This window comes from Grammomys surdaster, unplaced genomic scaffold, assembly GCF_004785775.1.
Source record: "Grammomys surdaster isolate TR1022 unplaced genomic scaffold, NIH_TR_1.0 126118, whole genome shotgun sequence".
In the NCBI taxonomy this organism is placed as follows: Eukaryota; Metazoa; Chordata; class Mammalia; order Rodentia; family Muridae; genus Grammomys; species Grammomys surdaster.
Genome location: NW_021620926.1, coordinates 2,374,160 through 2,388,048, shown reverse-complemented (window position 1 = coordinate 2,388,048; position 13,889 = coordinate 2,374,160). Strand labels below are relative to the sequence as shown.

At 37.8% G+C, this 13,889-nt stretch overlaps 1 protein-coding gene across 8 annotated transcripts in view; it reads left to right on the top strand.

The window, feature by feature from the left end:
• The window catches only part of Grik1 (glutamate ionotropic receptor kainate type subunit 1), a 388,808-nt gene that overhangs the window by 271,932 nt on the left and 102,987 nt on the right, over positions 1-13,889 (top strand). For all 8 annotated transcript variants that reach the window (XM_028756334.1, XM_028756331.1, XM_028756332.1 and 5 more), the window contains 2 exons: positions 6,482-6,535; positions 9,596-9,769. In XM_028756334.1, coding sequence (XP_028612167.1) covers positions 6,482-6,535; positions 9,596-9,769 — 228 coding nt within the window. The remainder of the gene's footprint in view (positions 1-6,481; positions 6,536-9,595; positions 9,770-13,889) is intronic.

Genomic DNA, 13,889 nt, shown 5'->3' with positions numbered 1-13,889 from the left:
CCCATTCTCTCTATCTCCTTTGAAAGGTTATTTTCAGATGAATTTGAAGTATAGTTTTTATTACCACCTTTACACAAAATGCATATTACGGAGAGCTTGTGTTCCATGTAACAGGTTCAATTTTCCATCTAAATTATGTTCGCTAATTTTCTTCTACAGTATTCTTCCTAAGACATTCCTGTCCCATGAGGTTCTGGCATTTTAGGTGATTTGTATCTTAGATTCATATCATCTTCCCAAAGCTCCAGTCCCTTGTCTTTGCCAGATGGCCTGTTTCACTCCACTGTCCATCACCTTCTTCTCTCCCTGCTCCATTCTCAACCATCTGCATCCCTGAACAGCACAATCCCATCTGTTGAGCATCCAGGAAGTAGTCTATCTCTTCTAGAACACCCTCTAAAGCTAACGGAAGCATCACCTGTTTCCACTCCATGTATTAATATCCATTACTATCAGCTTCTTCTTGGAACATACCACTAGAGATAGAAGCTTAAGAAAATGTTAAGACCCAGAGACACTCCGAAGTCGTGCGGTGAGTGCTTTGCAAGATGTCTTTTCCTTTTCTTTGACTTATCTTGGAAGCAGGAAGAAACTGGGTTGACTTTGTAAATGGTATATAATGCTGTTGTCGATGGAAGCAAATATCTCTGGGCTCTCTATGAGTTCAGTTTGTTTCTAGTCACTTACATACTGTCAGCATTTGCATGTAAAGGGAAGGGATCAAAAAACTTTAGAAATGTACCAACTTCAAATGGAATATTTATTTTTCTCTTTGATGAACGTATTTGATGCTCACCTACAGGAAGCTGAGAGTTTTCATCTACTGTAATCAAGGAAAGATTAGAAGAAGGCAGTTGCTTTCTGTTCTTACTGTAACACACACAGTACTTTCAAACAACAGAAGTCTTGTAGCTGTTCTGGAGGTTGAGTCTTGACTGAAGGTGGAGGCAGGCTGCTTTCCTCCTAGAGGCAGAGACAGGACCGGGCAGCTTCTCTTTTCATCATCCAACCTTTCCCTCACATCTTGCTTTGAAGCCCTACAGCACATCATGGCTTATCTTATGCCTCTGAGTATCACTATACACTCTTGTTTCCATGATATAAGGTTTCCTGTGTCCACACAGATAATTCAACGCGACTACTTCAGTTCTAAATCCAACATCCCATAACGTCTATGGTCTCTTTAGATGTACAAATAAGCATGTGAATATGTGCTTAATTCAGGATATGGACACATGTATGAAACATCAGTCTATGTCAGAAGAAAATGGAATTCTTCCTAACCTCAGGGGCTTTGGGACCCACTGCTATCTGCTCCATAATGCGCTGTCCTTTAGGAACATAAGTTGATTCAATGTGGCAAAAACATTGACACCAAAAATATATCAAAAGATTAGCTTATACCTCAGTTATTCCACTGAGAACTATTGCATTCAGAGGACTGTATGGATGTGACTGTAAGTATCACAGAAAAAGAGAGGCATCCTAGAGCACAAATTTTTATCTTAAAATTCTTCCTCTGATACTCGATGCTCTCCCACCGTTTCTGAAGATTTTTATGTAGAAAGAGCTTATTCCTGTCTGGGGGTAAAGTCCTCACTTTAGCTACAGTACATGTTGCACACTTGGAAGTTATTCATTTGAAATTATTGACTAGAAACCATGGCATGATGGCTGGAACTTCATCCTTCTATTGAGAAAACTATAAAAGTAGCAATATACTTCAGTTTAGTCAATATAAACTTCCAGGACATGCATTTTTCGAGGGAAGAAGCAGCAATAAAAAGCCATATAAATATTACAAAACCCCCCACAATAGCACAGGAGGACTCCAGGCTCCATTTTAGTGCTTTGCTACTACAGACACAGCATAATGTGTGCATTATTATTTGTGGTGCATTTATTGCCCTTAATGATGAATGTTGGAAATGCATGCAGAATATGTGAGATTGCTGCCTCTGTAGCATGTCACTGCTTTCTGAGAGTAGACTAGAGTGAGGGTCCAGGATTCTTTAGGTCTCAGAGATGCTATTGGGATGCTTGGCTCCTTCTGTCTCAGGAGATGACTCTGCAGCCACAACAAGCCTTATATTCCTATAAATGAGGTCTGCTCCATCTAAATGTCAATTAGATCTTAGAAAACACAGGATCATATGGACTGCTTGCTGCTCAGTGTACTCAGTGGCCATTCATCAAATTCTGAGAGCTCATCTTTGTCAAGGACAACAGAGCTACACCAGAGCTACTATATAGAAGGTTTCCAGCAGTTGCAGAAATCTCACAAGGCAGCTGGACCAGTGTGATATCACCGTTGTTAACGAGCAGTAGCTGTGTGCCAGAGAATACCAGTATTAGTGTAATCATTAGAAATGTCCTTTTAGGATCCAAATGGCATTGAGCTTTTGTTCTGCCATATGTCGACCAATTCTAGCTACAAATAAAAGAAGGCATAATTTGTTTTCTAGAAACAAAGGTATAGCCATGTAGCCTTTCTTAGTTCAGTACCATGACACAAAGAGAGCCTCCAAAAAGATACACACCATCCTTCCTCCTTTTGGAGTATGTGACCAAGAAAGATACAGTGTCCTAAGATTGCAGATCTTGACTCTTTTATTAGCCTCTTTCTAGTTCTTAAAATTGATCCTCAAGTAAAACAGAATATGACTTACTATGAAAAGTCATTACTTGTGTTTCTGGGAAATGAAGTTGGTCAAAGACTTTCTGCTACACTAACCCAACTCCACAACATTGGAACAGGCAACTATCTATTCTTTAGGGAAAAAATAAGGTATTCAGCTTGTCCCAACCATGATTATTTATTTACAGTATCTTTATTCTATGAAGAATTGGAGCAGCCCAGAAAAAGATATTTGAAACAGAGTGATAATGACTCTTAAACGCAGTGGAAAATTGGAAGGGGAAAGTTGATTGAGAAAAACATTAACCTGGATGGCACTTGTCCACACAAGGATGAATATATACCTGTGTTTCTAACTGACTTCTAATGGAGAGCCCATGATTTAGGCCTTAACCTTCCTAGAAATCAAAACAAACTTGTTAACAAGATCACTTGCTTGACTCTTTGTATTTATGAAAGAAGAAAAAAGGAGCTTATTCAGAAAACCAAAAGCTTCTCCCAATGCTGACAACCATGCAATTAATATGCTAGAGTTACAGAGGTGGCAAATGTCCTTATCTTTCCTATCTTATAGCTAGATCTAGTAGGCAACCTCATGTAAGCACAAAGGTCAAAAAACTACAATCCTGTCATGAGCCCAGAAATTCAATAAACAGAATTAATGGCTTCCAATCTCATCTTCCCATCATTCCATCTTCTGTCTCATGTAGCTCAGGCTAGCCTTAACCTTACAAGCCTACTGCCTGAGTCTGCTCAGTGCAGAGAGTTCAGCCCTGTGCTTCCATAATTCACTGAATTTTTATTTCTCTCTATGTCAATGATGTGATTTCAAAACCTACTTAATAATAATTCTGTTGGGGAAAATAATATTAGAAGACCGTAGCAGTGTAAGCAATTAAAAAGAATAAACAGTATAACTGGATATGACACAACTAATCCCACATTTGATATACAGCATTGTTTGTGATGTAATGTTTTGTGCCAGGAATGATTTAAAAGGAAACTAAGCTAGTACTCAGCAATGATAAGTTGGTGAAACATGCACATTGGTTATAAATACAAGCAGAACAATTTCCTTCAACTCTAACTTAGTAGTGCGAGCAGCACTTCTCAGTTCAGCAGACAAACACAGCATAAGAATTCTGCGAAGGCGCTCATAGGAAAAGTCAGTTCTGCGAAGAACTATTAGAAAACTCTCCATGTTGTGATTATAGTTTTTATTTTTAAAATTGACATTTATCCCCATGTGACATTTGTTGAATCCCATACTGACTTTAGCTGAAGTGCCAACACCCAAAGAAAACATCATGGAATGAAGACAGTGCATTTATTTATAAAGCACATACTCAGAAAAATGGGACTCTGTATCTCAGCCAGCCTATAGGCTACTGTGAAGATTTAAAAAACACCACTCTTGGAGCTTGTCATTTTTCATCTCTTGGTGCTTGTCATTTTTCATCTTGAAGGTGCTTTCATCTGGATCTGGAATGTTGACAGGCTTATGGTCACTGGCTCTGCACTTGTTTTATAATTTCTAGGAAAATCGGGACAAAGGCAGAGAGATATGTATCCAAACATCTAAATAAGAAAGAGAGCAGAGAACTTTGTGGTACAACAAACACCAAGTACCCCTGGAGAACCTAATTTTCCATTTTGCAATCAGAGCAGCCTGCCAGCTGCTACTCACTCTATTGCCACACCTCATTTCTAACACAGACTAACACATGCCAAATGAATATTTGCCTCCAGGAACTATAAAAACAATAATAGAATAATGGCTTCAGTGATTGCTTTTCTTTTTTAAAGAAGTATTCATGTTCACAACAGGGGATCAAAACCTTCTACAAAGTTCAAAAAGAAAAATTTGTCAAATTGAAAGTTGTAAACTCAGGTGGAGCTATATTTTAGTTTCAATTCCAGATTCCTTTAATATTTTAAACTCAGTATCCAGCTTCACATCTTAGTGTAAAATTTACATAGTTCCCTTTACAGTAATAATTAAAATGAGCAATTGGATTCCTGCTTGACCTGGTAGTCCAGCTTTCTATGATTGAATGATCTAAGAAGCCTGCTAACAAGACCTTGCCATGCGTGGTTCTGAATGTTACTAAAGAAAGTCCACCTTTAAAGAGTCCCTCTGTGTGTCTGATCTTGTTAGCACCATAGGACCAACTCAGATGCTATTAGCTCATAAATCATAGTAAGAGTTTCCCATCATTCATCTTACTTTTAGAGGGTATAGTTTCACTAGCCCCTGTTTTCCATGTTAGCAGGGGTGAGTGTTTCATGAGTGTCCACACTTAGTGCTGTCTTTAAATACGTCTGTCACTCCTTGTTCCCTTTTATAGAAAGCCATGCCAGTAAGCAGAACCTCTGATAACTTGTACTGTCTTTACCCATACTTTTGAATCCATCACTTTAATCTAGGTTCTAAATATCTTTGTTCTTTACTACCAAGGTACATGTTTCCTATGGATCAGCAGTGCTCCACCGCATTATATACTCCACGAGAGGGCTCAAGAATTCCTGACTTAAAAGCTTCCAGGAGATTATGACTTATATATAGGACTCAAAAGAAGTGTCAGGGAAAACTACCTCAGAAATGTAGCTTGTGAACTTTTTATTTATTCCAAAACCAAGAACCATAAGTAGCATACAAGGACCATTTTTGCATACCATAGGTAGCATACAAGTACCTGCAATGGGGAAGATAATGCCCTGACTTAGATAATGTAGAGAACCATTTTAAATATTTTTTTTCTGGCATTGAGCACAAAAGTAGATTCACTGGTTAGTAAGTACCTATCTACCACTGCCGTGTCTCTCTCATGGCTACCTTCCTTTTCTCCCACAAAGTCAGAATTTCTGGAAATATAAACATCCTAAAGAGATAGCAGAGAATAAGTTGTAAGAAGCATATTTTCTATCATCTGTGCAATCTTGCTATATGGTAGGTATGCATGTACATGAATTTGGTTTGTGTGTGTGTGTGTGTGTGTGTGTGTGTGTGTGTGATTTATAATCAAAAGAGGAACAAATAGGGCAAAAAATGGAGAGGTCAATGGGAGGTGAGGAAGAAGAACAAGCACAATAATATGTACATATGGCAATGTCATAATACTATTTTGTACATTAAAATAATAGAAAATAAAGAAGTATACAATAAAATGTGCAACAAAATATACAATAAAACTGGAATGGTTCCACTAATACCAGTGTTCTCTAGAACTAAAGATTGCTAGAAATATTGATGCCTGCTAACTCTAAGATACTCTATACAGTGTTGAAAAATAGAAAAGGTAATGTGAATTTTGTCTAAGTCTGATTCTCATTCATTTGTGAATTCAGGTTTGTTGGGTAAAATGAGACATAAATGCTAATTTTTCAGAGATCTGTTCAGCTATAAGTCCACATGTGAATATATCTGCATACTAGCATTGCCATGTCAATGTACAATGACTTCTAATCTGAGAAAAAAACATTGTACTAAAGATAAAGACTAAGAAATCTCAATATCTAGTCTAGGTAGTTGCATTTGGAAGACTAAGAAACAGAAAAGACAAAAATCTCATGTCATGATGCACAATCTCAAATATAAAATGTGTTGGCCAGAAACTATTTTTATACTTGATCGTCAGACTGATTACTTCAGTGTAAGTCCAACTGTATGATGATCTAAAGTGAGTTGTCCAGCCACTAACTGGCCTCAGGACTCTGATCTACTGGGTCTGCATTTTTCTACATATCTCTGCATTCTGTGTCCCTGGGTTTTTACAGCCATGCTTCTGATGTGTTTCATATTATAATCTATTCCTGATTCTTCCTCCCATGTCTGTGTTGCAGATTTTGTTCATGGGCATGATGACTGAATACTATCACTATTTCTTCACAACCCTGGTGAGTGCTTCCCCTCAGAATGTATTCCACACATTCTTTCACAGACAGCTCCTCCTGGGCTGTAGCCCAGCTATTCTCAAGGAGATTCTCTTTAATTTCCTAAGACTCCTTGAAACCCAGTATTGCTGAGCATCAGGTGTGTGTGTGTGTGTGTGTGTGTGTGTGTGTTTGGGTTTTTTGTTTTGTTTTTTGCTTTTTGCTCTTTTTTTTGAGTTTTACCATAAAGATCATCAATGTGTATATATCTGAAGAATGATGAAATGCCATTAAACAAATCTACTCGTAAAGAAGTGCTAGCTATAATTCCTATATTTGTTCAGAAAAGTGTTGAAGTGTGACCTGGAATCCTTTGAGTTGATAATGCTGCACTCCTGCCTATGTCTAGGAGACAGCAGGGTTAAGGCTGGGAAAGTTTCAACAAGTGAAATTATGGAGGTACTGTGCACATTGAACTTTCTACAGCATTAAGGAAAATAGTGGTTCAAAGCTTAAGAAGTCCAAAAGAATCTCTGACTCTTGAAATGTTGTGACATTATTAACTGAATAATAATAAGTCATTTAATACATTAAAATTATAGTATAGATCTTCCTCAATTGACCTCAGAAGTCAGTCAACACAGTCTGCATTTACACTACTTTTCCAGACATACCGGCAGAATAAATTCTACTTCCTTACACAAGAAGCAAACTGAATAAACCATTTTCTTTGTAAACTTTAAGGGCTTATCAAGCATAACATACCCAAATTTGGGGTAGGATGGTCAGTAAGTTACTTTTTTTGCAAATGAAATTGACAAGCTAAGTTGAAGAGTGTGGAGGTCAAAGGATTTGGAACAAGGAGCAGACCTTTCCTCCTCTCTTACTCAGAGCAGCAAATGCCCTCGAAGCAACCCTGGGGCCATGAAGGGTACAGAGTGCATCACACTATGAACTAGTGGTAGGGATGGAGAGCAGGGTGGTGTGCAAGCTCCTACACCCAAGTTTTGCTGACTGTGTGGCTCTGTGCTGCTGCTAACCACATCTATTCCTCTTTCAGAATGGTAGAATAGACAAATAAATGTTTTATCTATTCACAGATGTGGGTCGTCCCTATAACCAAGTAAGCCAGAATATTGCAAGGCCATGTGGCCTTTGGACTCAAAACACTCTTCCAGCCTCAGCTAAAGACACTCTAGAGAGATTACTTGGGAGCCATTTCAGAGACTGAGCCCTAGAATCTCGGAAAACTGATCCTGAATAGAAGTTATAAAGTGAAACTACATTGTACAATTTTTATTCCAGTCCACTCCTTGCTCTCCAGATCTCCTCATTATGCATTCACAAGGGATGGCACAAATAAGAAATGAAAGTTCTACATTCTGTCTTACATAGAAACCCCAAGTTATAGGGAAGCTAAACTCCACATACATTTAATATAGTCGTCATAGGGGACTAGGCACACATGCTGGGATTTTGTGACTAAATAACTTTCTCTATATTCATTGAACGTGCTGAAAAGGCTACTTACCCAGGTCTTATTCTTCATATTTGCCTTGTGTCTTCCTACAATTTGATCTTCATTCTGTCCTATACTGCTTTCATATTCTAGCCAACTTTGACCGTAAACATTAATGAAAGTTTCAACAGTAAGTTAGTGCAAAGGAAATACAGATTTTACATACACACACACACACACACACACACACATTCACATACATGTGCATAATATAATGTAGATATTATGTTTTAAAAGCAGTAAAGAGCTGGAGAGAAGGCTTGGTGATTAAGAGTCCAGACTGTTCCTGCAGAAGACTCGAGTGTTTGGTTCCCAGCACCCACATTGGGAGGTGGATTCACACCTGGTTGAACTCCATTGCCAGAGATCATATGGCCTCTTCTAAACTCCACATACGCCTGCGTTCAGTTGCGCATACCCACATGCAAGCATACTTAGTTAAATTAAAAAATAATAAATGAGCAAATCTATATCTAAAAGACAGTAGAGCACTCTTGATCCAGAGCTGTCAGTGCAGGGATGCCCTACTATGACTCTGCACAGTCTACGTTATCCTGGGAATGGGCAGCAACCAGTAGACATTTTCAGAAGAGGGAATATGCTGCATTTCTGCAAATGCAAATCATGAAGGAGTCTGGGGCCACTGCCTTCAGTAACTGTTATTCTCCCCAAAGTTGGACCATGTCAGACCCTGTTTCAGAAAGCAGCTTCATTGCTAGCTGATTTTTTTTTCTTTTCCTGTTAAGTGTTATTCTAGCTAGTTTGGCTTCTTCTCAAATGTGAAATATTTTTAGTGGCATGATTTTACTCTAAGCTTTTTATATATAAAAACTGAAATGATCATTCTGCTTTAAATATGTATCCACTGATAACTCACTGATTTACAACCAGCTTCATCCATTCCAGGAAACACTGGGGTGCGTTAGGCAGGTTTTCTGAGACACTGTCAAAAAGGAAATGAGTCTCCTGTAAGTTTTCATATCCCATAACCACAGGGTCCAATATAGTCTCTTTTTAAAGGCCCTTGTTCTGAGCCCTTATCCAGTGACTATTCTTTATACTCTTGTTGAAAGGAACAGGAGTTGTCATAAGGGAGCCACAGGATGCCACTTTTCCCTCCTAGAAGTCTCCTTTCTTCACATGCATATGCAATTTCCACATTTCGTCTCAGCAGCATGACCCAGAGCAGCCTGAAGCAGCAGCTGTACTGAGGAGGGTTGACAGTGCCATTGCCCAGTACTTTCTTTATGGACTTCTCACCACTGGATACTTTTTTCTTCAGCTATAAAATGAAAGCACAGAGGCAAAGAGACAGAAAGATCTCATCCAACTCCTCAAAGACTGCATCCTAGGTAGAGAACTGTTAACTTTCACAATCATGTCCCAGGTCCAGGACTAGATGACTTGTTCTTCATTTATCCAAATTTGATGTTCTTTCACAGACAGGACATAATAACTCTCATTTGTGGTTTTGCTTTTTTATTGCTTCCCTAATCATTGGTTTTCTTTTATATAAAGAATGCTAATATCACTAATTAATTTCTACCTTTCTTTTTACTGCATAGGACTTGTTTGCATTAGATCTGGAACTCTATAGGTACAGTGGTGTAAATATGACTGGATTTCGGTTGCTGAATATTGACAACCCTCACGTGTCATCCATCATTGAGAAGTGGTCCATGGAGAGGTTGCAGGCCCCACCCAGACCTGAGACTGGTCTTCTGGATGGCATGATGACAGTGAGTATTTTTATTTTATTCTTCAAACATGGTTTTATTTATTGTTTAATAATTTCATGTGAGTATGCAATATTTTTGATCAAATTCCACACACTGTCTGCCTCTTCCTCCACCAGACTTTCTCTGATTCCCCCTCCACCAGACTCCCTCTGCTTCCCTCTCTATCAGGATTCAAATCTTTGGAGAAAGATGGCAATGTGGGCAGAAAGATTGTAAGAAACAGTGAATAATTTTAATGAAATCTCATGATCATGTTTTACTCTGTAGAAGTGAAGTCAGCATCTATGCCTTTAATGTAAATAGATGGTATTATATCATATACCTTGAAAGAAAATGTGCAAGAGATAGAGAGGCTTATCATCTATTTTGTAAAGATATGCGTGGCTCTTATCAAATGCAGTAATCTTTATCATTCTAATTCAACTTATCAAAAAATTTAAGTTGCTATCATCATTGTGCAAATTTTTATAAAGGAGCTAGAACAAAAGAAAAGTAATCAGAGAGTGTGCACCCCTAGGAGCATGTTTCTGGGAGGGGTGCAAAGGAATGAGAAACATCTGAGTCATAAGCATCCCCCAGAACTGCAGAAGCAAGTGTGGACAAGTACTTGGCCTACGGGGTCATGTCCTTACCATCTCAGCTGCATATGGGCACCCTTCTACAGATGCCGAGGGAGCTTAAATACAGCAATATGTCACTTGTGACACAGATGCCAAGTCTGTCTCTTTTCAAGTCAGAGGTAGTCGCCTCAGCAGAGACTTGAGCTCTGCCTCATGAAGAGCTTCAAGGCCGCATCGTTTGTCTCATGCTGTCGAAGGTATCAGCCTTCACTTTACTTCTCTAATGAGGCTCCCTGGGTGATGTAGAAAATAGAAAGGAATAATAATAATTTTTTTTAAAATCCACCCTTCTTCCTATGTAAGAACAGTACTACTAAGGGAAAAGATATTGGGAATGAGAGCAGGTAATAGCATTTTAAATTGGTGTAATATTTCACCCTCTGTCCCCATCATCCAGAGAAGCACTCTTGCTTTTAAGATGCAATTTCCTGACAAATGAAAGGTATCATCACACTGAAAAATGAACTTCGAACTTCCTTTTTCTTTTTTCTTGTGAAGAACAAATGAAGGAAATAAATGCATGAATTAAGTATTTCTAGATGGTTCTGTGGTCAGAGTCGCTGACTGTTTTTGCAAGCCTGAAATAACTCTTAAAACATACAGCAAGTCTGGGGGATGATAATGGAAAGTATGTGGTACAAATGAGCCTTAGGTGATTTGATGCAGTGCTTTGAATGAAAACTAGTAGACAATAGCCAGGGAGATCCTAGACTTCAGGAACAGAAAGAGACTGTCCTTCACTGGTTCCAGGAAGATTTCTAGTGCAGGATAACCTAGCTCTTCAATAAGTCTTACTTGTGCCCCATGTGCATCCATAGGTGGTGAGAACTGGAAGCTGTTTTCACATAGGTCACAGGTTCCTGCTAAACACTGATTAATCCATCACAAGAGTGGCTCAACTGACCAAAACCAAAAGTATCAATGTATTCACTTTTATGGAACTGACAGAATAATTTGTATATATTGAATAAGATGAAAACCGCAGAACATGGAAAATATAGCCTTAAAGTTTTCACAGAATTTTTTTTTGCTGGCACAAGATAACACTGCTCCCTGGTGTTGTTGCCAGTCTCCAGAGCTAATGGCTCCCCAATAAGCAGAAAGAATGGTAAAAGCTGGGAGCTGGTGGACACAAAGTGTCATGTGTCATGATCTGTCTAAAGATACCCATCCTGACATGCTTATATTTATAATAATGATAATAATAATAATAGTTATCTTTAGAGTGATAACTTAGTGGTAATTCTCTGCATACATGTGTGATGAACTGAGTTTGAATCTCCAGAACATACGTAAAGCCACAGGCAGTATCATGCATCTGTAATCAGAGCTCTCCCATACTGAATTGGGAGAGGAAAGCAATATCAGAGGCTCCTGGCCTAGCTATCCTGGAGTTCATAGCACCAAACAACAAAAAAAGAGGAAGTGTCTCAAGCATGGTAGAGAATAAGAACAAACACGGGTGGTTGTCCTCCTTCCTCTATATGTGTAATGTGTGTACACACAGAGACACACAGAGAAACATAGATACACACACACACACACACACACACACACACACAAATTGTTATGATGAAAAGAAAAGTGAGGAACTATAATACCAGAAGACAGTATTTCACAGAATGCTGTAAAAGCAGGTACAATAACTATGCCAGGACACTGTATATGAGCAAGCAATATAATAAAGCACAGCACCTACTCAAATGTGGGCAAAACAGCATGCGGATTTTGAAGTTAGTTTCCAGAGGTAAATTTGGGAGGTGTTCCTTTAACCAATATTTATTTAAAGAATCCACATGAAACTCCTCTCTTTCTGCTCTACCTAAATGCAGATAATTTAGAAACTTAGAGACTAAGTCATGGGAGAGATAAGGGGATATGTACAAGAATGTTCAGTGACCCAATTAGAATCAAAGAGAGTATACCATGACCTTCCAGGTCCAATGCTAAGTATTCTTTAAGTCTAACCTGCCTCAGTGAAAATGTCTTCTTCACTATCCCAAGATAAAAACCACTGGCTATATGTATTAGATCCTAGGTGTTTACTTATTCTTCCATGCCAAGTACTTGTGGCCCTAACCTCCTGCATCTGCTACTATCCAGGCTACTTAAATATCTCTTCACTAGCAAGGCCTTCTGTGAACTGCATTATATTGTGATATCTTTCTCTGTTATTTCCTTCATCCTTATCTGTTTCAAATTTCTGTCTAACCCATGTAACCTCTTCTGTTATATTTTGATTTGTTAGTATCTTTCTCTATGAGAATACATTTAAATAGAAATGCTTTCTATTTCTGTAATATGCTCTATCCCCAGCATTAGAAAAGGCAAGGTACAAAAATACTTTAGTAAGAATGCATTTAGTAAAATAATTTGTGCAGAAAATATATTTAATTAATATTCTGCCAAAACAGATGTTTAAATGAAGAATATTCATATAGCCCTGAAATATTTGTCTGAAAAGCCAAAGTTCTTACAAGCAAGAAGAATGCCTTATTAATGAAGAGGAAAATACTTCTCAAGTAATAAATGATTTTTTCATTTTATAAACTACCATTATTAATGGCATTACCTTAGTAAGTGTAGTGATTTGTTTTAACTGTCAACTTGGCACAACCTAGGGTCACCTAAGAAGAGGAAATTACAGAGGAATTATTAGTTCAAGTTAGTGTATGGCATGTACATAGGGAATTTTCTTGACTGTTTATTGATTTAGGAAAATCCAGCCCACTGAGGGCAGCACCATTCTCTATGCAGAGATACTCTGCTAAAGACAAATAAAAAGGCACCCGAATAAACAAGAAAGACAGCAACGATCCACATATTTATTCTCCCTCTGCTCTTGATTTGTGGATATAATCCTTACTGTTATTGGCATGACTTTCCCCAAGATAATGGACTGTAACCTGGATTGCAAATAAATTGACTTTTCAAGAGAAAAGCAACTAAGAACAATAGGTGATTATAAACAATTCCATTGGTATAATAGAATTGTATTTGCTGAACTTGTATATATCTTCCTGGTGTTCTCCCAGACCCAGTGCCTGTATCCACTATAGGCATTCTCTTACATATGCCCCATATATTTATAGATTATAGATGTGAGCATATAAGTATTAGAAAATAATATAATGGGAAAAATGTGATTTGTCTTACCTATGTTTTTATAATTTTTAAATCTTATAATTTTTTACACTAAAACATTCTCAAAGAATATCATCATATATGCCAAAACATATCTATATCTGAAAATAGAGAAATAAGTCATAACCAAGTTCAACTTAGTTGAATCTAGACTTAAAAACAGATTTAATTAAAAAAAAACCTATTTTAAGAATCAAGTTAACAAAACTCACTTAGCTTAGGTCAAAACAGTGGAATGCATGATTAAAAACATCTGAAGATTTTTTTCAGTATTTATTTCAATTCGAGTGTTAATTAGCTTACCTAAGTCTAGAATGGCTTTTGTAAAATATACTTTGTTTCTTTTTGCTTTTATA